General features: G+C 62.9%; 3 protein-coding genes across 7 annotated transcripts in view; 2 read left to right on the top strand and 1 right to left on the bottom strand.

The window, feature by feature from the left end:
* Positions 1-1,896, top strand: part of WASF2 (WASP family member 2) — a 30,789-nt gene extending 28,893 nt beyond the window's left edge. For both annotated transcript variants that reach the window (XM_074562661.1, XM_074562662.1), the window contains exon 9: positions 156-1,896. In XM_074562661.1, the coding sequence (XP_074418762.1) occupies positions 156-313 (158 nt within the window). In that variant the 3' untranslated portion in view covers positions 314-1,896. The remainder of the gene's footprint in view (positions 1-155) is intronic.
* A 6,530-nt stretch (positions 1,897-8,426) lies between these two features.
* CD164L2 (CD164 molecule like 2) lies at positions 8,427-21,975 on the top strand. Of its 4 annotated transcripts, none has more exons than XM_074563175.1 (6): positions 8,427-8,712; positions 17,855-17,959; positions 18,555-18,632; positions 18,841-18,909; positions 19,568-19,733; positions 21,429-21,975. In XM_074563175.1, exons 1-6 carry the CDS (start codon positions 8,544-8,546, stop codon positions 21,433-21,435), a joined length of 594 nt encoding a protein of 197 aa, XP_074419276.1. In that variant the 5' UTR covers positions 8,427-8,543; the 3' UTR covers positions 21,436-21,975. The 4 variants fall into 4 exon arrangements, with proteins under 4 accessions (XP_074419276.1, XP_074419274.1, XP_074419277.1 ...); XM_074563173.1 differs by lacking the exon at positions 21,429-21,975 and adding an exon at positions 20,249-20,408 and having other exon boundaries at positions 8,434-8,712; XM_074563176.1 differs by lacking the exons at positions 8,427-8,712; positions 21,429-21,975 and adding exons at positions 15,255-15,955; positions 20,249-21,097.
* GPR3 (G protein-coupled receptor 3) lies at positions 10,566-13,377 on the bottom strand. The gene is made up of 2 exons (XM_074563172.1): positions 13,251-13,377; positions 10,566-12,525 (listed from the first exon to the last, which is right to left on the bottom strand). Exon 2 carries the CDS (start codon positions 12,522-12,524, stop codon positions 11,538-11,540), a length of 987 nt encoding a protein of 328 aa, XP_074419273.1. The 5' UTR covers position 12,525; positions 13,251-13,377; the 3' UTR covers positions 10,566-11,537.
* Positions 21,976-23,780: the final 1,805 nt, after the last annotated feature.

The raw sequence follows: 23,780 nt of genomic DNA, 5'->3' as shown, positions 1-23,780 counted from the left end.
TTCACCACCAGTGTTATCCCACAGCGTGTCCAATACTCTCTGGCAGAGGACAGGCTGCCTTGCTCGGAGGATTGTGTCAAAGGGATGGCTGCTTTGGAGATCTCAGTGTGACCAAAGCCTTTGCATGATCCCCTCCGTTGCCTTCTTCCCAACAGGCTTCCAGCTCCGCAAGGTGGAGGAGCAGCGGGAACAGGAGAAGCGGGACGTTGTGGGCAATGATGTGGCAACCATCCTGTCGCGCCGCATCGCTGTGGAGTACAGCGACTCTGAGGACGACTCTTCGGAGTTCGATGAGGACGAATGGTCGGATTAACCATGGTCCCGTCCCCTTCCTCCCTTTCTCTCCTGGGTTAACATCATCTTAAAGAATCAGGTGGCCAAATCTTCCACCACTTCCTTTTTCATCCCGTAACCAAAGATGTGCCAAGGGTTTTCAGACAACCAGCAGCATATCTCCCCTCTCCCTCCCCCTCCGGCTTTGGCAGGACTTCGTGCTCTGCCTCTCCAAAAGGTCTCCTCACGGACACTGAGGATGCGGTGTCGGGATTTAGCTGGAGGGGGTGTAACGGTTGCTTATTTAAAAGAGAGCTAAACCTCCAGATTCTTGATGCCACCAGGCAGAGCACATATAAAGCCTCCATCCTGAGGGATTTTTAAAGTAAAGATGGATGATCCTGTTGCGGCCGCGTGGCCTTTTAGATGAAGGACATTTTCAGCTAGTTTTCTCATTGCAACAGCAGACAGTTGATCTGATGGCTCTTCCTTTCCAGTGAATACTGGCAGTGCTGCAAGAAAATGGGCTTTAAATGTCTGTTCTCTGCTGCATCCCACTGTCAAATAATCGGTTTTTGGCAATAGTGCACAATTCTTTCCCCTCTGACCCCCTAGTATTATTTCCAGACCTACCCTGCGTGGGGTGCGCTTCCTGGCTCTAGGGCTGTGGGAATGCGTTGGGTGCAATGTGAGGAGGGACTTTTTTTAATTTTATCTGAAAAAGCTGCCTTTTACCTTCCTCAAATCTCCCGGACTTTTTTTCGCCTGGTCTGCCGAAGGAGATTTGCCCAAAGGGATGCAAAACCGGGGCAGAATGTTATTGGGGCTTCCCGCTCTTGGGAGAGCAGAGCCGCTGCCCCGCTGAGACCCAGCTGCCTGGGCAGCGGTGAAACTCCGCTGCGCCAATTTCTCCAATTCGCTGAGAATGTGCTTTTTAAAAAAAAAAAAAAAAAAAAAAAAGTGCCCAGAGTGGGGAGATGGTGTGTGGGGAAGGGTTCTCTGAACACCAGGCACTTTGGTGATCTTTGGCCTGTCCAGGACGATGCCATGGTCAGTTTGGAGAGGCGCTTTTTCTGGCGGGGTGACCATACTTTTTCCACGGGGACTTGAGCAGCAGAAAACGCTGGTATTACCTTTGCTTCCTCCTCCCTTCCGCCGAAAGAGGGGAGTTTGCGTGCCTAAAAACATCTAGTGTGTGAACGGAGTAGCCCGTCAGCTACATCAGACCTAACCTACGTTGTTTCCCCTAATTTTATTATTATAATTCATTAGTTAATTTTAAGGAAACGTTTCTTCTCCTCACTAACCCTAGGAGTTCCCAGGCCGCTCACTACAGATACAGTACTGGCAGGGGGAGAAAATGGCAAACTTGAACTAGCTGACTTAGGTTTTATGGCTGTTTTATATTACCTTACATAGAATATAAGTGTATCTTGGAAATCCAGAAGCAAATACCCCCCAATGCTACGAACCTGTATTTTAATTTGGACGTGACTCTCTTGGGGTCACGCAAGAAAACGATTCCAAAGCTTTTTGGAGATCGTGGGTCCAGCTGTCGTGGGGTGGGACCGGCTTCGTGTCCCATTAAGACCAACTCTCCAACCTCTTTGCCTTTCCTATTGTAAAGTATTTTGCCAGCCTGTGCCTGTTCTTCCTTCCCTGCCTTGCCTCCGTTCGTGCTGTTGCTGATACCTGGAACGCCAGGCCCAGCCCAAGGCTGCCACGTTGCTGAAAATCCATCTCAGGGTTTGATTGATGGCTTCGGTTTGTGCCATTGAGTTCTTACCGATTTGGGGTGTGTGTGTGTGGTGTGTGCTTGCGCATTTTTAATCTTTGACAGAGCAGATAAGGGCTTGGAGGACGGGCTTTTCTGGGGTACGGATCAAGCCGAGATCCAGCGCGACCCTGAGCACAATCGGGAGAGATTTACCGGGCTGCTGCACCATCAGATTTTTGTCTGCAAATCGGCTGCTAGGCAGGATGCGAAGGGCGTAGACGGTGAGGCATCCCGATGGGCCGGGAACATCTGAGCAGCGCTAATTCCAGGTTCTGGAAGAGGGAACGAACCCCTCGAGTGCCAGCGAGAGCCATCGTGCAGTGGAGGGACTTGGAAATGCAAAGTGATTGTTGCTGCGAGCTGGGTGAGGGGGGGTTAGAGGAGAAGGACTGCCTCTTGTTTTTCTGCTCTTTCTGTAAGCATCCTCCTCTGGCTTCTCTCGGAGACAGGTTCCCGGGGAAAACGGACCTTTAAGCTAACCCGGCCTGACAGCATTATCACACAGGGAAACGAGGAGCTCGCAAATGCCAAACCTGGGTTAATTTTAAATTGCCTTAACGAGACTTGGCCCCTGCTGGGGGAAAAGGGGAGCCGTGTATTCCTGTCGGGTGAAATACAGAAAAGTGCCATATTCTCCGCGCCCCAGATGGATGGTCTGTCAGGCAGGGCCCTGCCTCGGGGCGTTGGGGACAGCCTTGCCCCACGCGCCGCCTGTTGCACAAGGGATGCTTGTGTGGGCGATGCGGCATGGCCGCGGGTGGAGTCGGCTCCTCCGGCTGCCTCGCCTGCTCGCCGGGCCCTCCTGGCAAGCGGTAGGGACGCTGCTTTGTCCCTGCAAGCCTGCTGGAACCACCCTCTGCTTTCCAACTCCCGTGCCGAGGTGAGAATCGAAACTGCTGGATCCTAAACAGAAGGGTTGCGGGACAGGTAGGGAAGGTTTGGTTGCGTCGTTTTTCTTAAAAATCTCCTTTTAGATGAGCTCAGCGCGGAGATCCCTGAGAAACGACTGGCGTAAAGCGACCGTCTTTTGAGTATTGTTGCAAAATCGCAGAGCGCTGGGCCACCAAGTAGGCTTAATATTTCTCTAAACCAGTAGGGGAAGAGGAGAGGTGCCAAAAACAACCTTTGCAAGACAGAGCAGCTGTGCTGAAGCTTCAGAGCCGCTGCCCAGCGTGGACCGAGGGTCTGTGCCGGATTCCCCTGCCATCTTTGTCATTTGATGTTAACTTACTCCTTCCTCCCCTTTCCCCCCCCCCACCCCCCGCGTAAGGCTGGGTTGAACGGCCCGGCGGGCGAACCTCAAGCATTTCACAAAGCCAAAAGCGAAATGTTGGCAGCTGGGGTCCTCCCCGTCTTTCCATTTCAGCCCGATCCCTGTCCGTGCGGAGCCGCGGAGCCGCGGCGGCCCGTTTCTCCCATCCTGGGAGCCGTTCTCTCGGGGCGGGCTCGCTCCTTCCCCGCACACGGCGAGTTTGGGCAGGCCGCCGTGCTCCTGGTTAAACATTCTCCCGGTGTCCTCGCCCGCAGTGCTTGGCTGCTGCTCCCGGCAGCTTTTTTCCCCCTCCCCGCCGCCCCCCTCGCAGGGAAAAGGAAAAAAGGAAAAAAAAAAAAAAACAAACCCTCAGTCCCGGCTCCCCGGGCTCAGCCTGGAGCCGCAGCCGGTGACCTTCACCGCTTTCTCCTCTCCTTATCAGACCCAAAGCACCAGACCAGATTGAGGGAAGGGGGCTCTCGGAGGTCCCAGATGGCCAAGAAACTGTGCGGAGTGCCGTTTCAGGGAAAGGAGAGATAGAGATAGATATATATATATATATATTTTTTTTTTTTTTTCCAATCCATGAACTTATTTAACGTGCCTCTTCCGAAAGTACCTGCCGTGATGGGCAGATGCGGCTCCCCCCCCCTTCCCCAGGTCAGGTTTCGTTGCTGTTGGATTTCGGGGGGCGGCCGGGGAGGGGTGCGTGTGTGCGTGCGCGCTTTCTTCTTTTCTTTTTAAAACAAAGCCTTGAAGTGGGGAAGCGGATCCGATGTTTTTATTACTGTATTAACATTCATTTTAATTCATTTCAGAAACTAACCCATTTTTCTTCTTGATTAGAATGTCATAGAATTAGACAAGCTGTAACCCTCCTGAAGTGCCTTATTTTTCCTACATGGTATAAATATATTTATAAGAGTAATTATTCCACTCGTATCTTAGGGGTTTATCGCTGAGCAGAAGATGTTGGTGGGAGGAGAGATGGGAATTGCCCTCGCAGGACCCAGGGCGATGTTTGAGGGATACTCTCAGGGTGCCGGGGTTGGGGGGGGTGGGTGGGGGTGTGCGTGGGGGGGGGGGGGGGGGGGTGGCGTTGCTTCAGACCAAAGGAGTTTCAGCAGTGAAACTCTGCTTAGAAAACAAAAACAAAACAAAACAAAAAAAAAACAACAAGAACAACAAAAATCAAACCCAACCTCAGGAGCGAAATACTGTAGATTTGTTTGGTTTTCTTACCCCTGCAAGATGATGGCGGGGCTCTGCTCCCCCCCCCCGGCGTGGGGGGAGGCAGCGGGTTAAAGCTGCCGCGGGAGCCGAGCGCGGACCGTGTCCCACCCGGAGCCTCCCGGCGCTGCCTCCTGCTCCCCGCCGGTACCCTCTGTCTCTGCTTCTCCCCGTCGGCTGCTGCCTAAGCCAGCCTTTCCTGCTGCTTTTATTTTATTTTATATATATTTTTTTTTTTTTATAATCAGCTCAGTAACCCCTGGTTGAAGATCCCCATTGCGAATGATTTTGTAATTTACATGTTTAAAAAAAAAAAAAAAAAAAGAGAGATGATAATTTTTTTTTTTTTTTGATCCTTTTTTAAAACTTGTCAACTTGATAAAAACCTTTCTATCCGACGGGTGCCTGCGTGTGTTACTCCGGGCGCGTGTGCGGGAGCTGCGGTGTGCGGCCCCGTAGCACCTGGGAAGTGGCTGGTTGGGGGCAGAGGGGTGGCCGTTGACCCCTCGGTGGGGTGGGGGGACTTCTCCTGCCCCGGGGGGCACGGGGAGGTGCTGGGCCACCCTCTCCGTCCCCCCGCCCCGAGTGTCCCGTAGTGCGTCCCGCAGGGCTGTGATTTGGGGAGCCCGGCTGCCTTCGGCGTTTCGTGGAGGGGCTGCGTCCCCTCCCCGGGAGCCCGGGCAGAGAGAGGGTCCCAAGCTCCGCTGCAAACGCCGTCGGCCTCTTCCAGTCCCCAAAGGCAGCCCTGCCGAGGCGGGGAGAGGATTATCCAGGGTGGGGAGAGGAGCCAAGGAAGCGGGATCCAAGAGGAGCTCCCAGCCTCCCGCCTGTGCTCCCTGCCATACAAAATGAGCCCGGGCTCCATCTTGCCGGAGCGGAGCCGCTGCAGCTGGGGCTGCCGGGGGGGCTCTTGCTGCTGCTTTGCTTTGCTTTGCTTTGCTTTTTTTTCTTTTTTTTTTTTTTTTTTTTTCTCTCCCCGCCTCCATTTCAGCTGCTCAAGGTCCCTTCTGCACTTCATCCGCCACCGTGGCTCCTGGCCCTGGTTTTCAGGTGCCTTGTCCGGGTTCGGTGCCTGAGCCTGTTGTGTGGATTTTTTGGGTTGGGTTTTTTTGGTTTTTTTTTTTTGTTTTTTTTTTTTTCTCGCCGGTCGGTGGAGAGCAACAAAAGGACCCGTCCCCGTTGCTCCTCGTCCCTGCTTTTACCCTCAGCTTCCCTCTGCCAAATTCCCTTGGCTTCTCGGAGACACCCGTGCGCTCGTTCTGCAGCGCTGTGCCTTTCTTGGCTGACAATAGTCCCTGGCTGCAAAACCTCATTAGATTAATTGGCCTTGCCAGCTTCTGAACAAGCAAGCCCTTTAGTCGTGCTGGGGCGCGGAGGGCAGGGGAAGGAGGGATCTCTTGGGCTTCCACCCTCCCTGCTGCTGCGTGTCCTGGCTCCATCTCGAAGCCGGGAAGGAGCGGCCGGAGCTCCGGCTCCCTTCTCTGGATGGGAGCGGTGGTGGCCATTGGTGACGCTGCTTTTTTTGGGGTCCACGCTAACACCCAGCCTTCGCTTTTGGGCCACCAACCCTTAAAAGTCATCCTTGGGGTGCGTAGCAGTGAGTGTCGTGCTGGTTTACCCCCGTTAAAAGACAAATGGGGGAATTTTGGTGCCGTTTGCCCGCAGCGAGGAGCTCGCAGGCTTCGCCCTCCACCTCCACCACCGACCCATGGAGCCGGGGGCGAGCTCTGGAGCCGGAGGAGAAGCCCAACAGCGAGGCCAAAAGCGTGTGCCACTGCTTTCGGAGCCGGAGCCCGAGCCCTTTCCCTGAGCCGCCCGTTCCTACGGCGGAGCTGCTGCAGCCGGGGCAGAGTCTCTCGGGCTCCGCGGTGCCGCAGGACGCTGGCCTCGGCCCCAGCCTTTGATGCCTTTGCCCGGCTGCCTCCTCCACGGGGCTCGGCATCACAGCTGGCCGGGCTCCGGCTTCACAGGAGCCCCCCGTCTCCAAAGACCTATTTAATTTTCTCCTTCAAGGTGGTGTTAGCAACACCCAGAAGATGCTGCCGGCTGCCTTGGACGAGTGGGCTGCGTGTCCTTTCCACCACTGACGTCAGCTTCTCTCCCTTAATTCCCCCTCTGGGACCGAAGCGAGTGCAGGCGCTGCCAGCTCCGATCAGCGTTAACAGCCTGCTCTCCCAGTGTGTGGCAGCGCTCCGCCGTGCCAATGTCACCCCCGACTCGCGCCGCCTTCCCTCGCCAAGCAGCCACGGGTGGTGGGAGAGCACTACCCTCTTCCAACACCCCGGCGAGGGCCCGCTGCCAGCAGAGAGTCCCCGTTTCTTGCACGTAGGTGTGCTGAGATGGCAGCTCGGCCCCTGTAGAAATGGCTGACTCCTTCTCTCTCGCTCTTTCTGCCTCTTTTTTTTTTTTTTTTTTTTTCCCTTTTTTCCCCTCCCTCCTCCCTGCCTTTGCTGTTGCCTACGCGGTTGTGTGGGGAAGGCAAATCGGCTCCCGTGCTGCGGATGGCTTTATCTGTAACTCTTCCATCTGCTCACAGCAGCTCGCAAATAACCACGGGGTGCCAGAGGAATTATGGATTTGGAGCTCAAGTTTCTGCAGGCTGGCAGGGCAGCGGCTCCGCGCCGCCCTCGCCCGCTCCCGCAAAGGCCAGCGCCTGCACCTCGGAGAGTTTGAACGTGGCCGGGGGCCAAATTTCCCCCTCCCCATCGCCGTCTCCAGGCCGGGGCGAGTTAGACGAAGCCTCGTGGGTCCTCCATGAGGTGGGGGCGGAGGGTGCTGCCACCCCCCCGCCTCCCCACGCCCCGGCCGGGCAGCCAAGGGCTCGTGGCACGAAGCTGCTTTTTGCAGGAATAAAAGGGGAGGGCGCCGAAGACCGACCCGCTTCCCACCACCCCGCTTCCCACCCTGCCCTTTGCTATCTCCCACCCGGAGCAGCGCTTTGGGACGGGCTCTCCTCCCTAAGAAACACCATCCGATGCCTCCCCGGGGCCACGGTTCCGATGGGGACGATGCTCCGCAGCCCGCGCCCCGCCGGGAAATGCCTCCCGCTGCCTTCGGCATTTGGTAAAACGCTTACAAGCGGGGCCGCGTTTTCTTCATTTCCTGCCTGCTCCCGCTTCCAAGGAAACAAAAATCCCCCAAGCCAGGGCTGAGGTTTCTCATTTAAACCTAACCCGGGCCAATAACCGGAGCTGCTCGGCCCTTCCCGGGGCCCGGCATTCCCAGCCCGGCCACCCGCCGGGGTGCAGGGGGGGGATGTCGGGGCTCGTGCTCCCCGCCGGGACGCACCCATCGTGGGCCCCCCAGTAAATCCCTGGGAGCAGAGAGCATCCCTGGGACGCGGCGTGGGCAGCTCTCGCCCCTGCCCCAGGCAGGTCAGTCGGGGTCGAGGGCCGTTTTGGGGCACCGCTGACCTCCCTCCATCCTCCAAGCTGGCAAATCCCCCCTTTTTTTTTTTTGGCACCGGGGGGAGCGAGGGCTCTCGCCCGGCAGGAACCAGCTCTGCCTTTGCCATGGTTAACCCCAGCGCTCGTGTCCGGTGTCCCCGCTCCCGGCAAGGTGGCAAAGGGCAGGCGCTCGGAGCCGGAGCCGATGCCAACGGGGCTGCCCATGGCGGAGAAAAGGAGCAAAACCTGCCCGGAGCCCGGTGCCTTCCCCACGGGTTCGGAGGCATCTGCTGGAAGCCCCGGTGCTGGTGGGGGGGGGAGGGCTGGGCCTGCCAGATGTGCGCGCACAGCTGGGGGTGATGGCATGCCTTTATCCCGCTCGCAGCCTCTTAACTCCGTATTTTAACCCCAAAACTGGGCTGTCGGTCTCCCCCTGAGCCTCTCCGGCACATCGGGGGCGTGGGGGTGGCAGCTCGGCACTCGGGCGCCTTCTCAGATGGATTTGGCTGGTTTTTACAACTCCTTTTTCTGCATCTTTCTCCACCAAAAAAAAAGGGAGCGGGCTGGTTATCTCCCAGCTCGGTGCCGCCTGCTCCATCCCCCCCAAGGCCTGGAGCAGCCGGGAATGTCTCCGGACTTGCTGGCTGTGTGCTGGGAGAGCAGCCAGCCCCACAGCGGCGTCGGGGTGCCGGATTCCTCCAGCCCCACGGCGGTGTCGGGGTCCTGGATTCCTCCAGCCCCATGTTCAGCCTCGGCTTCCCGCATCCATCCCGGCAGGAGGGAATCGGACACAGGTAGGAGCCAAAGAGTGAGTTTTCCAGCCGGGAAGCGGCAAGTGGGGCAGCCACACACTGAGCCACGGCCACCGTGGTGTCTGGTGGCAGCAGGGGACGGGGCTGCGAGGGGTGACATCCTCAGGGGACCCATAGTGGTGGGTACGAGGGCTCCCGAATTCCCGGCGGGGGTGGGAAAACAGGGATCGGCAGCCCCTTGGCTTGACGTGGTGCCACGTGGCTGCGTCCTGGTGGCTTTTGACGCCGGGCTGTCCCTGCGGGCTCACCCCCAGCTCCTGAATGCTGTGATTACTCCCCCCCCCCCCCCAAGATGAATTTGGGGACACCACCGGCTTCGGCACAACCCTGCCGGGAGCTGCAGCCCTCTGCCCGCCCCACGCCGGCCAGGGTTGGGGGGAGCCCGGGGTGGGGGCCCAGCAGACCTGCGCAGTGCTGCCTTTACGCTACCTGCTTACACACCCCCGGCATGTCCCCCTGTCCCCAGGGGAGGTCACAGGGACCCCCGGGAGCAGGAGGGAGCAGCCGGGATTGCTCGGAAAAGCGGAGGGGCTGGGGCTGCTCCCTCTGAAGGCATCAGCAGGGGAAGCGCGAGGGGCAGAAAAGCTATTTAAGCTGCCGCACGATGTTGACATAAGAACAACCAGGTCTAAGACTGCCCTGTGAATAAAGTGGGGCTGGGAATTACAGGATTTTTCACTGCCAGGGCTCGGAAATTATCCCCTGGCTGAGGGATGGAGGGGCCTCAGCTCAGCTTCGGGCCACGACGGGCATCTCCAACCCCTGAGCTTTGCTCCTTTCCGCTTGGCTTAACCTCGGCGGAGCCCCAGATTCCTCAACCCCGTCCCCAGCGCTGATCCCAGCCCCCGGAAAGCAGGGGCAGTCGCTCCGTGGGTCCCTCGGCCCCATCTCCTGCTGCCGTAACCCCTTTCCAGCGCTCGGTTCGCTCCAGAAGCGGGAAGGAAATCTTTATTTTCTTTGCAATAAACAGCACCAACCCTCCGGGCTGCCACCGGGTCCCTGAGCCCAAGGTGAAGCCGAGCCTGGGGGGGGGTGGAATGAGGGATGGGACCGGCACGCATCCTGCACCCCAGCACCCAGCCGGGCTCCGGCTGCTCCTCAGCCTTGGGCTCTGCCACATCCCGGCGCGTCTGCGGATGCACAAATGCCTGTAAGAAACCTGCTGCTCCCCGAGCGGGGTGGGCAGGGGCACGATGCGGGGGGAGGTGGGGGGGGAGAAGGCGGCGGGGTGGTGGTGGTGGGGGGGGTCTCTCGGGGCGCAGAGCCCTGCTCCCGGAGGGGACGAGCTGCCCTAATTAGCTTTGCTGTCATTAACCCTGCTTTCCCTGCGTGCAAAGAGCATGGGGCAGCAATGCCCAGATGCTATTTGAGCGGTGGCTCTCGCAGCACGGGCATTTCGCTGCTGGGGGCGGGCCGGGGGGGGGCCTGGGCAGAGCCTCGAGCCCTCCTGTGTCCCCCCCCCCCCCCGCCCTCCCTCGCCGGGGTGCAGGCAGCTGCCCGTGACCTTGCCGGGATGGAGGCGGCGATAACGGCACAAGGCTGGATGCAGCCCCTCCGCCTGCCGGGCGCCGGGAGGATGAGGAGGATGAGGAGGATGAGGAGGATGAGGATGGCCATGGCCCTGGGTGCTGCTCCCCGGGGCTGGCTCCTGCTAACAGGATGCGATGGGGTGGGGGGGTGGGAAGAGCTGTCAGTTGGGATTTCTTAGCTGGACGCAGGGAAACGGAGCCCTGCCCGGACCGGGGGGCGACGGCGCGGGGGCCTCAACCCGCTCCCCCCCCATGGGAGATGCCGTCCCCTCCCCGCCCCGGCATCAAACAGCCCCACCTCGTATCACAAATTACTTTTATTCCCTCCCTCCCACGCTTGTAAACAAGAAGCAGCCCCCCACCACCACCACCCCCACAACCCACTCCCCCCCCCCCGCCGCCCCCGGCTCTGCAGCACCCCGCCGAGGGCTCCCCTTCCCAAGGGACCTCTCCACATCCATCTCCACCCCCAAAAATGTGGAAATGCAAACCCAGTGCAAAGAAAGGCTTTGGCGGGGGGGCGGGGGGGGGCACAGCACTCGGGGGTCCCCGAAACTGCTGGGTTTGGGGGTGTGGAGCCCCCGGCAGCACCCTCCGCCCGAAGGCAACGAGCACTAGAGGGCAGCAAGTCCCAGGGCTGGGCCGGCGTGAAAATCCTATTAAATAATAATTAAAAAAAAAAAATAAATAAAGGGAAGGGCGGCTGGGAGAAGGTGTGTGGGGGGGGGTGGTGGTGGTTTGAGTCCCTCCTCCTCCGGCAAAGGAGTCTCCCCCCCTCCGCCCCCCTTCCTTCCCCAAACGTACAAAATATATTTTAAGAATCGGAGGTAAATAACGAGGCTGTGAAAAAAATAAGCAAGGGGGGAGCAAACATTCCAGGTGTCGCCCCCCCTCCCATCCTCCCCCCCCCCCCGCTTAAAAAAATAAAGCATCATAAATAGTTTTAAAGAAAATATGAGGCTCTCCCCCCCGCCCCTGTGCGTGTACACGCATAAATATAGGTTATATTATGGATAAAAAATATGTTTTTCTCTCCTGTAAGTTCAAAAAGTGCAAAAATAGAGGAGGGGGGGGGTATGCCTAAAAGAATGGGGCTGGGAAGAGCAGCTTGATTCCAAGAGCTCCTGTGACGGTCTTCATTCCCATCTTTGGGAATGAAAAAAAAAAAGGGAGAAAAAAAAAAAAAAGGAAAATCCCCCAACCGCGATCGGGTAAGTGAAAGGTGCAGAGAGGCTGGGGGGGGGAACACACATGGCGGGGGGGGGACACAGACCCGTGTCAGACGTCACTGGGGGAGCGGGAGCGGAAAGGCATGGTGGAGGAGAAGCAGCCGCAGCACACGGTCCACAGCACTTTCTGGATCTCCTGGTTCCTGAAGGCGTAAATGACGGGGTTGATCATGGAGTTGTAGGTGGCGGGGAGGAGGGTGACGTAGGTGTAGAGCGCCGGGGAGCTGGAGTCCCCCAGCAGGCAGTAAATGGCGAAGGGCAGCCAGCAGGACGCGAAGGTGCCCAGGATGACGGCCAAGGTGGCGATGCCTTTTCGGGTGGTGACGTAGTGGGAACTGGCCAGGAAATGTCTCTGGACGGCGATCTGGTGGGCGTGCCGGCAAATGATCTTACAGATCTGCACGTAGAGCTGGAGCATCACGGCGAAGACCATGAAGAAGGAGACGGAGAGGATGATGAGGTGGTTCTTGGTCAGGGGCTTGACGATGCTGCAGGTGGAGGGCTCCTTCAGGCAGTTCCAGCCCACGACGGGCAGGAGCCCGTAGCAGATGGAGGCTCCCCAGGTGAGGATCAACATGATGTAAGTCCTGGTGACCGTCCTCTCCGAGTAGTAGGTCAGGGCGTTGTAGAGGGACAGGTAGCGGTCGATGGTGATGGTCAACAAGCTGCTGACGCTGGCCGTGAAGGAGGTGACCAGGAGCCCCACCGTGACCAGGCTGACAGCCTCCGATGGGATGAAGTAGACAAAGGCGAAATGCAGGATCAACCCCAAACCTGCCAGAAGGTCGGCCGTGGCCAAACTACCGATGAGGAGAAACATCGGAGCCCGGAAAGCCGGGGTGTAGAAGATGACCACCACCACGATGGCGTTCTCACAGGAGATGATGGTTCCGGAGATGCAGAGGATGACGTCCCAGGGGTTCAAGGGCAGGGGTTGCACCACCGACTCCAGGTCCAAGGAGCTGCCGCTGCCATTCCTGGCCGCGAACCAGCCTTGCTGGCCCTCGCTGGAGTTGGGGGGCCCTTCTTCCATCATGCTGCCGGAGCCGAAAGCGAGAACAGTCCCCTCAGCACCCGCTGCCCACGGCGGGGACCCACCTGCGCCATCCCTGTGCCCCCCAGCCCCAGGCACAGCCCTGCCTCCCCCCAAAAGTTGTCTCCGGGAGGGGGGGCAGAGCGGGGTGTGTTTGGGATGGGGGGGGGGGGGGGGGTGTCCCTCACTGTTTGCTCCCAGGGGATTTTTCTGGACAAGGTGGTTTGGGTTTAATTGTTTTCCAAGAAAAGAAAAATAAATATGTGAATAGAAGGTGCGGGAGGGGGGGGGGGAACTCAGCCCGCCCCTGCCTGAATTAGCTGCGGGGGGGGGTGTGTGCATTGCACGATTTTGGTGGGTAAATAGAGGGGAGCAGGACCGGCCCCCCCACACCCACCCCCAGGTCTTCGGGGGTCCCAAGCAGCAGGTGAAGGGGGCGGCCCCGCTTAGCGGAGACCGGGAACCGCGGGGGTGGGAAAGGAGCCCCGTCTCCCCCCGTCTCCCCCCCCCCCATCATTCACCCCCCAACCGGGGGAATCCCCACTTACCTTGGGGGTCTGCCCCTCGCCGGGGCACCCGGGCAGGCAGCACAGCCCCTCGGCCCCCTTTCCCTTTGCCCAAGCGGGCTCACACCCCCTCCCGGTGCACCCCCACCCCCCCCCCCCGGTGCCCGTGTTCCCCCCCCCCCGTGCCGGTGTGTGTGTCCCCCCCCGGGTACCCAGCACTCACCTGCCGGGATGCTCGGCCCGGGCTGGGGGTCCGCTGCCATGGGCGCCTCCGAGTTATAGTGACCGAGCCCCGCCGGGGGGGAGCGGGGGGGTGGGGGGAATTTGGTGTGTGTGGGGGTGACTCACCGCCAGCCCCCCCGCCACCCCCCACCCCCCCCGCCTCACTCCTGCTCCCCCCCCCAGCCCCGTTCGCCCCGCTGTGACGTCAATGGCGCGCCGGAGCCAATCAGCGCCCCGTGAGGCGCGCGCGCCGCATAGTAATCACGCCGGGGATGGAGCAGCCCATTCATAAAAAACAGCCCCCCCACGCCCCGGCCCACGCCCGCTCGCCTCCACCCGCCCCCCCACACACACCCACGCCGCCCCCGGGACCCCCTCCCCGGCCCGGGTCCCCCCGCCACGTCCTTTCAAAGCCCTTGCAGGGCCGTGCTGCAGAGGAGGGGGGGCGCCGGCTTTCCGCCCCCCCGCCACCATTGCAGAGGTTTGAGGGCTCCGCTTTGCACGCTGAGCGTGGGGTGCGGAGGGGGCGGCCCTGGGGGGAGAAGGATGGGGGGGGGGCGACGAAGCCAGCTCCTCTCCCGCACACCCGGGGGTGCGCAGTGCCCTCCCCCCATCCTCCTCTTCCCCGCGTGGTTCTTAATAATTTATCACCGGGAGAACCGGGAAGGCCTGGAGGTTGGGGGGGGCTCCGGGAAGGGTGGGTGGCAGGGAGCCTTCCTCCCCGGGGGAGGAAGAGGAGGCGTGAACCGCCACCCCCCCGCCCCGGGACTCTCCCCCCCTGCCCCGGTTCTTCCTTTCAAGCCTTCCTCGGCAACAGACGGGGCGGGGGTGTTTGGGGGTGTTGGTCATTCCTGGCCCCGCTGCTAAAGCGTGGGGGGGGGCGCGGCGGTGCTAGCGGGGCTCCCGACCCCCCCGGGGTTCTCGCCAGCGCCGCGGTCGCCCCTTCGGTAGCCCGGCCCGACCCGGCCCGGCCCGGCGGGAGCTGTCCGCGGTGCTGAACGGTGGTGGCGGGGGGGGACGACAGGGGCCGGCGGAGGGATCCTCCGTAGCCCCCCGGAAGGGTGACGGTGACCCAGGGAGGGGGCTTAGGGGGGGTTGAAGGGGGGTTAGTGAGGGGGTTGGAGGGTTTTTGGGGGGTGTGAGTGCGCAAGTGCGCGTTGGGGGTGCGGGGAGAGCGTGCAGCACACGGGATGGGTGTGCCGTGACCGCAGCGTGTGCAGTGAGTGCAGGGTGTGCAGTGTGTGCAGGAAGTGTAGGGTGTGCAGGGAGTGCAGTGTGCGCAGTGTGCAGGGAGTGCAGTGTGTGCAGGGTGTGCAGGGAGAGTAGGGTGTGTGGGGTGTGCAATGTGTGCGGTGAGTGCAGGGTGTGCAGTGAGTAAAGAGAGTTCAGGGCGCGCAGGTTGGGCAGGGTGTGCAGTGAGTGCAGTGTGTGCGCTGTGTGCAGGGACAGTAGGGTGTGCAGGATGTGCAGTGAGTGCAGGGAGAGTAGAGTGTGCAGGGAGTGCAGTGTGTGCAGTGTGCAGGGAGTGCAGTGTGTTCAGGGAGAGCAGGGTGTGCGGGGTGTGCAGCGTGCAGGATGGGCAGGGTGTGCAGTGGGTGCAGTGCGCAGACAGTGTGCAGTGCACACAGTGCACAGCATGTGCAGTGTAGAGGGTGTGCAGTCGCAGGCAATGTGTGCAGGGTGTGCAGTGCGCGCAGTGAGTAAGGGATGTGCAGTGTGGGCAGTGAGCACATCGTACGCAGTGAGTACAGGGTGTGCAGTGTGTGCGGTGTGTAAGATGTGCAGTGCTTAGGCAGCGCGTTGTGCGTGCAGCCCGCAGGGTGTGCAGTGCCCACGCGATGCGCCGCGCATGCAGCGTGCCGTGCTCCGGCAGCGTCTGCAGGGAGTGCAGGGCACACACAGTGTGCAGTGTGTGCGGTGTAGAGGGCGTACAGCGCACAGGCGGTGTGCAGTGAGTAAAGTGTACAGAGTGTGCGCGGCGAGTGCAGGGTGTGCAGTGCGCAGGCAGTGTGTGCAGTGTGTGCAGGCAGTGTGTGCAGCGTGTGCAGTGTGTCCAGGGTGTGCAGTGTGTGAATGGTGTGCAGTGTGTACAGTGTGTCCAGGGTGTGCAGTGTGTGCAGTGTGTGAATGGTGTGCAGTGTGTGCAGTGCGTGCAGGCAGTGCGTGCAGTGTGTGCCCTGCAGTGCGTGCAGTGTGTGAACGGTGTGCAGTGTGTGCAGTGCGTGCAGTGCAGTGTGTGCAGTGTGTGCAGTGCAGCGTGTCCCGCGGAGCAGTGCGTACCGGGGGGTGCAGTTCCCGGCGCCCCCGAGCGCCCCCCGCGACCGGGCCATCCCCACCTTTCCCACAGCAGCGTGCAGGCGGCGGGTGGGGGTGGGTGGGATGCATCCCCGGATCGGCCCCCCCGCCCCCGCCAGGGGCCATGCCCCCCCCGGGGCGGGGCAGGACGAGGCGGGGCCGCCCCTGCCCGCCCCCCTCCGCCGCCGGGGCCGCCTCCCGCGGGCGCGCATGTCCCCGCCGCTCCGCTCCGTTCTCCCGGGAGTTCCGCGGCGTGGCAGCCGACACCTCCCGCCGGGACCGGGCCGAGCCGAGCCTGGCTAAACCGAGCCGTACCGGGCCGGGCCATGGCCCCGCCGTGCGCCGGGGCGTTGCGCTGCGCGCTCCTCTGCGCGCTCCTCTGCGCGCAAGGGCCCGCTCCCACCCGCGCAGGTACGGCCCGGGGCGGGGGGGGGCGCGGGGGGAGACCCGGGGATGGGGGGCGAGGGGAGTTTGAAGCTTTGGGGCAGCTGAACTTTTTGGGGTTTGGGGTTGGTTTGTTTTTTCCGAGGGCTCCCCTCGCCCCCCGCGGGACCCCCTCGTCCCTGGTGGGACCGGGAGAGCCCCGTTCCCTCGGTTGGCCCCGGTTTGGGGGGAGAGGGGCTCCGTCTCCTGCTCCCCGATGGGGGGCTGGGACCCCCAGGGCCAGGAGGGGTGAGCTGGGTCGTTGCAGGACAGGCGGGGTGCAGGGTCCGGCCTCCTCTCGGGAGAGCGGGGGGATCTCGTGGCGGTTTCCGTGGCGGGGGGGGAGGAGGCGTCACCCTCCTTCCCGGGGTGCCTGCAACTCCGGGCATCAATTATGCAAACCCCAGCCTTGCTTCTGCTCCCCTTCTCCCTTCCCCCCCCCCCCCCCCCCCCCCCCCCCCCGCGCTGCTCCCGGGACACATTTCCACCCTGACTTATCCCACCGGGACCCACGCGTGTTCCCGGAGCACCCATCGGGATGGGGCTGCCCTCAGCCGGCCCCGCTGCCCCCCCCGCCCCGCCTCGCCCCGCTTTATTTTCCTCTCCCTCCCCACACCTGACGGCAGGAGCGGGAGTTGACAACGTTGGGCTCAAACGTCTGTTCCTGTGCCTGCCGCGATAAAAATAACTTAAATTATAAACCTGCCTGAAACCCTTGCGAACAAAGTCCTACTTTCCCATTGGTTCCCGGCAGGTCTCTAAATGCTGGAGTGGCGGGGGGAGGTGGGGGGGGCCGGCGGCGTGCCCACCACGCCGTAGCCATGGCAATGGGTCCGCAGCATCCCACTTGGTGCCTTCCGCCACCAGTTGCCCCCTTTGCTTTTGCCGGGGGTGGGGGCGCGTTGGGAGAAGGAAGGGGCCTCTGGATTCAGGCAGGCATGGTCCGGGAGGCCGGGAAGACCCTAAAAGCTTGGGAGGGGAGGGGGGCGCTGGAGCTGCCCACCCCAAAGGGAGGTGGTGTGGTGGGGAGCCCTCCGCAAAGCGCTGCCGCCGGGGATGGGGTGCAGCTGCTGTGGCAAAGCCACACGCCAGGCCAGGTTGGTCCCTGCGGGACAGAGACCCCCCCGGGGAGCCAGCCCCCTGCCATCACCCATCCTCCTCCTGCAAGCCCTGGGGGGGGGGGGTGGTTTGTCCCCCGAGAGCCTGGAAGCATGTCCAGGGTGGGGAATGGCTCCCGGCTCCTTCCCGGGATGGTGCAAACGTGGGCGTGGGACGCGGCGAGGTGCAGGGGCCCGGCCACGGCTCCCCATTGCAGCCTCCCTCGCTGACAGTCATCGCTGTAAATTAATGATGAGCGGGTGTGGGGGGAGGGGGGGGGGAAGAGCTCATGGCAGAGCAGCTCCGCGAACACCCAAGTGACTCACTGCCATTGCTGGGGCGATGGGGAGCGGGGGGTCCTGCGGGACGGTCTGGGGGGGACAGAGGGGCGATGCTGCTCAGGGAACCCCAACATGGGCTGCTGCTGCCGCCGCCTCCTCTCTTCTAGACCCCCACCAAAAGCTCCGGGGCTGGGAGGGGGGGGCTTGCCCTGCGCTGCGTCCCGCCGTTGCTGCGGGCGATGGGGTCAGCCCTGTGCGTCCCGGGGTGGCTGTGGGGTGCGGGATGTCCCCTCCCCGGAGAGTTGGTGATGCTACAAACACACCTGCAGCCTGTCGGGACGGGTCTGGGAGTGGGTTTGGTGCTGCAAGAGGTGCCTTCGTTCCCTCCCGCTGCATCGTGAGAAATCCCCCTCCATGGAGAAAGAGGGTCCAGCCCCGAGCCCGGCTGATGCGGGGACGGATGTCGGCCCGAACCTCACCCTTCTTCCCCCCATCCCGGGTTTGGCAGGAGAGTGTGGCGAGCTGAGGTCCTGCGAGACATGCACGGCCGGCACCACCGCGCACAACGGCACCGGCTGCGTCTGGGTGGGCTGCGGGACCCCCGAGGAGCCAGGTGAGGGGGTCGGTGGGGCAGGGCCAAATCCGGAGGGGGCTCAGCCTTGTGGGGGGAGAGTGAGGGGCTCCCACGGCCCCCAGTGTTCGCAGCCAAGTGTTATCCTGGGCCTCTGACCTCCCACCGGGCTTCCCCTGCCGCTGGGCTGGGGCCGTGCCGGGATGGTTCTGGCAGCTCAGCACCCTTGGGTGCCTCATCCCGGCTGCTTTCCACGGTCGAGGTCCACTCACCCGACCCATCCCGGGTGGAGGCAGGGGATCCGTGCCAGCCGAGCGGGCAGGGGTGTGGGATTTCAGCGTGTTCTGGGTTTGGGGTAACGCTGGGAACCCCCCGCCTCCCCCCTCCATGGAGGTGCGGCTGGAGCAGCACCAGGCGATGGAGGTGGGAGAAAGCCGGCTGGTTGTAAAGCCCTTTGTCTGGGGCTCTTCCCCGCCGGGGTGCAGATGCGAGCCCCAGCTTGCAGCCCCTCAGATGGATGCCCAGCCCCGGGAACAAGTCGTCGCCATCCCAAACCCTTGCACCGGGTGCCCCCACGGGCTGGTTTGCTGGGGTGGGGGGGTGTCCCTTGGGAGAACCTGACTCCCTCTTCCCGCAGAGCCAGGGAGCTGCGTGCCGAGAGGGGCGGCAGAGCGGGAGACCTGCGTGCTCTACAACACCAGCACCCTGTGTCGAGGTAACCCCCCTATCCCTGCGAGAGCGGGTCCCCCCCAGACCCCGCGGTGCCCCCAGACTCAGCAGCCTTCGGGATGGAGGTGCTGCCGCGGATGCCGGGGCTGTGGGGATGAAATGCCACCTCTGGGACAGGGACATGGGGCTGGGGGTGCACGGCTGTGTCCCTTGACAACCCTTTTTCCCCCCCTTCCCCCTGTCACTCCCTCCAGCGGCGCTGAAGTCCCCCACTGAAGAACCTCCACGGTCCCATAGCAAGGAGCCGGTGACGCACTCCCCAAGTGAGCGGGTCTGGGGGGGGCGGCGGGGAGGTGGTGGGATGGGGTGGGGGGGTCCAGGTGCCCCAGGGGACAGTGGCCAGTGGGATGGGACAAGCCTCTTGGTTGCGTCAACGGAGCTTCAACCTTGGCTGTGCCCCAGGAGGTGCCAGAGCCATCCCGGAGGTCACAGCTCGGTCCCTTGTCCCCCATCTCTGCTCCGAGCCATGCTGCTGTGGGCTGCAGCGGGGCTGGGGGGGAGTCACAACACCCTGCAGCTCCCCCCCAGGAACCAGCCCTGCTGCCATCCTTGCCAGGAGGTGCCATCTCCGGCCGGGTTGGAGCCAGGGCTGGGAGCGGAGAAGGAGCCTCTTCCAGGAAGCGGGAACTGGAGAGCATCGGGCTAATTACGGCACGTAACCGGAGCCCGGAGCCCTCTGAATTATTGATCCCACTGGGATCCTTTCACCGCTGGCTCCTCTCCCGCGCGGTGCCGGCTGCTCCGGCACGGGAAGGGGCCGACCCCATCCCTGCATCCACGTCTCCATGGGGAAATTCCAGCCCCGTGCAGATGCTGGGGTCCGTGAGGACCCCAAAATCCCTCTCCTTGGCGCGGGCACCAGTGCTCCAGGGATGCCTACAGCACCCGTAACACCCCCCCCCTGGTTTTCCCTGCCGTTAGAGACCACCACCACCAGCGCCCCGTTGACGGGCAGCCCTGAATTTCACCCTCCCGGCTTCGACACGGCCAGCTTCATCGGCGGCATCGTGCTGGTGCTGAGCGTCCAAGCCGTCGTCTTCTTCATCATCAAGTTCATCAAGTCGAAGGACAGCACCTACCAAACACTGTAAGGCTCCCGTGCCGCCCCCCCCGCAAGCCGGGATGGAGGAGGAAGGGGGGGGGTGTTGGCGGGGGGGACACCCGCACGGGCTCGTGCCACCAAGCCCACCCTGGAAGCCAAAAATGGGGGTCAGCCCCCGGTGTGTGGGGCTCCGTGGCCTGTCTTGGCCGTGTCCTGTCTCGCAGCTGAGTGTTGTCTCCCGTGGCTGTTTGTGCCGGTCCATCGTCACCCGGCGGGGGGGCATTTGGGAGATGGAGGGGGCTCGTCCTCCCCTGTGTGTCCCCTCGCTGTCCGGCTGTCACCTCCTCTGTCTGTTACTGCCCGTCCGGATCCTGGCTCCCAGCCCTAGGGTTGGGGGGGGGATGACATGGGGTCCCCAAATCCATCCCCCTGAGCTGAGCCAAGGGGGGTGGGGGGGGCCCATTGCTCTTCTCCCCCCTCGCCTGGTGCCGTGGGGCTCGCCGTGTCTAACGTGGTGGGGGGGGGCCGTGCCCCGTCTCTCTTTCCTTGCACGCTGCCAGAGAGGACAACCAGTAGGTGCTGGGTGCTGGCGGCGATGGGGAGGGGGCTGCCCCTCTGCACCCCCAGAGCTTCACCCTCCCCTCGCCCCCTCCCCGTGGCCGGGGGTGTGGGGGGGGTGCGGATGGCATGGTCCCTCTCTCCTGGTTTGCACGAAGGGGACGTCCCGGCTGGTTTGCTATTTTCCTGGGAGTCTTTAACGATGGAAGGGAAGGGGGTGTCCCCCCTGCCCCCCCCCCCCCCCATTTCCATGCATGGAGCCCCGGGCGGGATGCACTGATGCACAGCCCCCCCCACCTCCCCGGGCCCCACGGTGGTAGGGTGCAGCCCCCCACCCCTTCCCCCTGAGCACCCTCGGCAGGACGGGAGCTGCGGGGCCCAGTTTGGCCCCAGTTAGAGAGCACCCAGCAGTCCCCCTCCCCACCCTGGGCACCCCCCTCATACCCACCCCCCCCACCCCATTGCCTCCCCACAGCCTTGGGGCTCGCCGGGTGGGGGGCTGTGGGGAGGGTGCTGGGGGTCTTCTCTTTCCCCAGCGGGCTCTCAGGTGCTTTTCCCTTCAGCGTTTTGGCTGGAGCCCCCAGCCCCCTGCTCTGACCCCCCCCCGCCATGTTCCCCCCTTCCGCCAGCCCCTCCGTGCCCGCCGGAGGAGCAGAGCCAGGGCCTTGCTGTGTGCTTTTGCTGTGCCTTTGTGTTGCTGGGGGGGGGGGGGCTGTGGGGGGTCCCCAGTCCCCCCTCCAACCTTTCTGTGTGTTGTTTTGGGGGGGGGTGGGGGGTGTGGTGTGTGCGTGCTGTGTGTCGTGGGGTGAGACTTGTAGCTCGGGTGTCCCCAATTAAACTCTGCGAGGTGGTGTCTGTCTCCTGTCCGGGGGCGGAGGGGGGGGGTTCGTGTAGCTGGGGTGGGAGTGGCGGGGGGGGGGGGGGGGGCATCCAGAAAGCCTGTGCCCCCCCCCCCCATTCCTCCCCTGTGGGAGCTCCCCCATAATTCCCAGGCGCGGGAATGCCAACCCTCCCCCAGGGCATTGCCACCCACATGGGTGCAGTAGGGTGGGCACTGTGACCCCCCCTGCCCCCCACCATCATCCCATCCTCCCTGGGGGCTGTGGGGGTCCTGGACCCCCCCCCAGGGCAAAGCCACCTGGGCCCTTTCTGCTACTGCCTCTTCTCTGTCCTCTGCACCAGGATCTGAGGCCACCGCGGGGCTGGGGAGATGCTGCCCTCGTGTGTGTCCCCCCCCCCCCCCCCCCGCCCAGGGAAGGCAGAGAAGAGGCCAGCGCTGCCAGCGTCCCTGCCCGCTGCCAGACTGTCCTCCCCCGGCTGCAGGACCCCTGCCCACACCACAACTATGCAAAGGTGGCTCTGCCCCGGGGCCGCCCTCTCTGCCCCCGGGGGGGACCAGGGTGGGACACGTCACCCACCCCTGGCCCCAGCACCCCCGGGGATGTGCCGGGGGGGTTCGCACCCAGTGTGGCCACAGTTGCACCCTCCGGTTGCTCCCCGGGGAGGGGCAGAGCAGGGTGGAGGGGGCAAGTTGGGCGTGGGGGTCCCATCCAGCCCTGAATGCCAGCCTTGGGCTCCCCGCTGCCATGCTCGCCAGGAGCCCAGGGGACACAGGGCATCAGGGACACGTGGCCGCGGCTGGCAGCGGGGTGGCCCTTTGCTGGCCAAGCCCCCAGCCCCACGCTGGGCCGAGCCTGCGCCGGAGACCCAATAAAGGATTTTCCTTCTATTTCTGGTGTCCCTGTCGTTGTCACCTGTCACCCCCAGAGCCCGAGTAGCGGGTGCTGCCCCGGGAGATTTTTGGTTGCAAACCCCGTACCCGCAGCTGGGGACGCGGCTGCGTCCTGCCCACGGGTTGGCGTTGGCGGGTGCCTCAAATGAAACCAGTCCTCCCAGTGACCCGGGGAGGGGAACCAGTATGGGTATGGGAGGTGCCATACTGGAGGACAGAGTGGCTCCAGTCTTCCCAGTGACCAGGGGAGGGGAACCAGTATGGGTATGGGAGGTGCCATACTGGAGGACAGAGTGGCTCCAGTCTTCCCAGTGACCAGGGGAGGGGAACCAGTATGGGTATGGGAGGTGCCATGTTGGAGGATGGAGCGACTCCAGTCCTCCCAGCAACGAAAGGCGGGGAACCAGCATGGGGAGGGGTGATGCCACGCTGGAGGATGAAGCAACAGGACATCGTCCCCTCCTGCCCTGGGGATGTCACCCTGTGGTGTCCCCCTCCGTGGGGCGCATCCCCTTGCCTGGCTGGGGGGGCTGTGTCGGGCAGGGGTGACTGTGAGCTGAGGCTGGGGGAACTGGGGGAACTGCTGGGCTGGGCTCCCCAGCTGCAGAGGAGCGTGGCCAGGCTGAGCCGGGGCTCCGCGGGGCGGGGAACCTCTGCGGCCGCATCCAGCCCCGCTAATGCTGGGTGGCCCGGAGATGGCGATGGGGAGGAGGGACGCCTTCCTCCCCAGGGTGGCAGAGGAGGAGGCCGGGCAGGGTGTGTGCCGCAGCCACCGCACCCCGGCTCTGCCTTCCCGGAGACGGCGGCGGGGCTGAGCAGCAGGCCCGGGCAGGCAGGGCTCCGTGTCCCGACGTCCCCAGGCACCCACTGTCCCCGCTCCTCCCTCCTGCCCCAGGCTGGCCCGGCCCTGCCGTGGGAACAAGGCTGGGATGGCTTGTCCGCCAGCGCGGTGGCTTCTCTGCCTGCGTGGTGGTTTGCCTATACAGTGGCTTCTCTGTCTGCACGGTGGCTTGTCTGTCTGTGCCGTGGCTTGTCTGTCTGCGTGGTGGCTTGTTTGTCTGTGCCGTGGCTTGTCTGTCTGCGTGGTGGCTTGTCTGTCTGTGCCATGGCTTGTCTGTCTGCACAGTGGCTTGCCTTTACAGTGGCTTCTCTGCCTGCATGGTGGCTTGTCTGCCTGTGTGGTGGCTTGCTTTTACAGTGGCTTCTCTACCTGCACAGTGGCTTGTCTGCCTGCGTGGTGGCTTCTCTGCCTGTGTGGTGGCTTGCCTTTACAGTGGCTTGTCTGCCTGCACGGTGGCTTGTCTGCCTGCATGGTGGCTTCTCTACCTGCACAGTGGCTTGTCTGCCTGCGTGGTGGCTTCTCTGCCTGTGTGGTGGCTTGCTTTTACAGTGGCTTGTCTGCCTGCACGGTGGCTTGTCTGCCTGCATGGTGGCTTCTCTACCTGCACAGTGGCTTGTCTGCCTGCGTGGTGGCTTCTCTGCCTGTGTGGTGGCTTGCCTTTACAGTGGCTTGTCTGCCTGCACGGTGGCTTGTCTGCCTGCATGGTGGCTTCTCTACCTGCACAGTGGCTTGTCTGCCTGCGTGGTGGCTTCTCTGCCTGTGTGGTGGCTTGCCTTTACAGTGGCTTGTCTGCCCGTGCGGTGGCTTCTCTGCCTGCGTGGTGGCTTGTCTGCCTGTGCAGTGGCTTGCCTTTACTTGCCTGTCTGCCTGCACAGCGGCTTCTCTGCCTGCGTGGCGGCTTCTCTGTCCGTATGGTGGCTTGTCTGCCTTCATAGTGGCTTCTCTGCCTGCCCGGCAGCCC

Source organism: Larus michahellis, chromosome 19 (assembly GCF_964199755.1).
Source record: "Larus michahellis chromosome 19, bLarMic1.1, whole genome shotgun sequence".
Lineage (NCBI taxonomy): Eukaryota > Metazoa > Chordata > Aves > Charadriiformes > Laridae > Larus > Larus michahellis.
The sequence above is the reverse complement of the archived record's forward strand: the minus strand, read 5'-3'. Positions and strand labels throughout refer to the sequence as shown.

Bases quoted from the DNA above. Each gene is read 5' to 3' on its own strand.
- CD164L2 (XM_074563173.1), top strand. From the start codon at position 8,544: ATGTCTCCGGACTTGCTGGCTGTGTGCTGGGAGAGCAGCCAGCCCCAC. The intron at 17,960-18,554 runs GTGAGGGGGTCG...CTCTTCCCGCAG, and splicing joins CGGGACCCCCGAGGAGCCAG to AGCCAGGGAGCTGCGTGCCG. The intron at 18,910-19,567 runs GTGAGCGGGTCT...CCCTGCCGTTAG, and splicing joins GCCGGTGACGCACTCCCCAA to AGACCACCACCACCAGCGCC.
- GPR3 (XM_074563172.1), bottom strand. From the start codon at position 12,524: ATGATGGAAGAAGGGCCCCCCAACTCCAGCGAGGGCCAGCAAGGCTGG.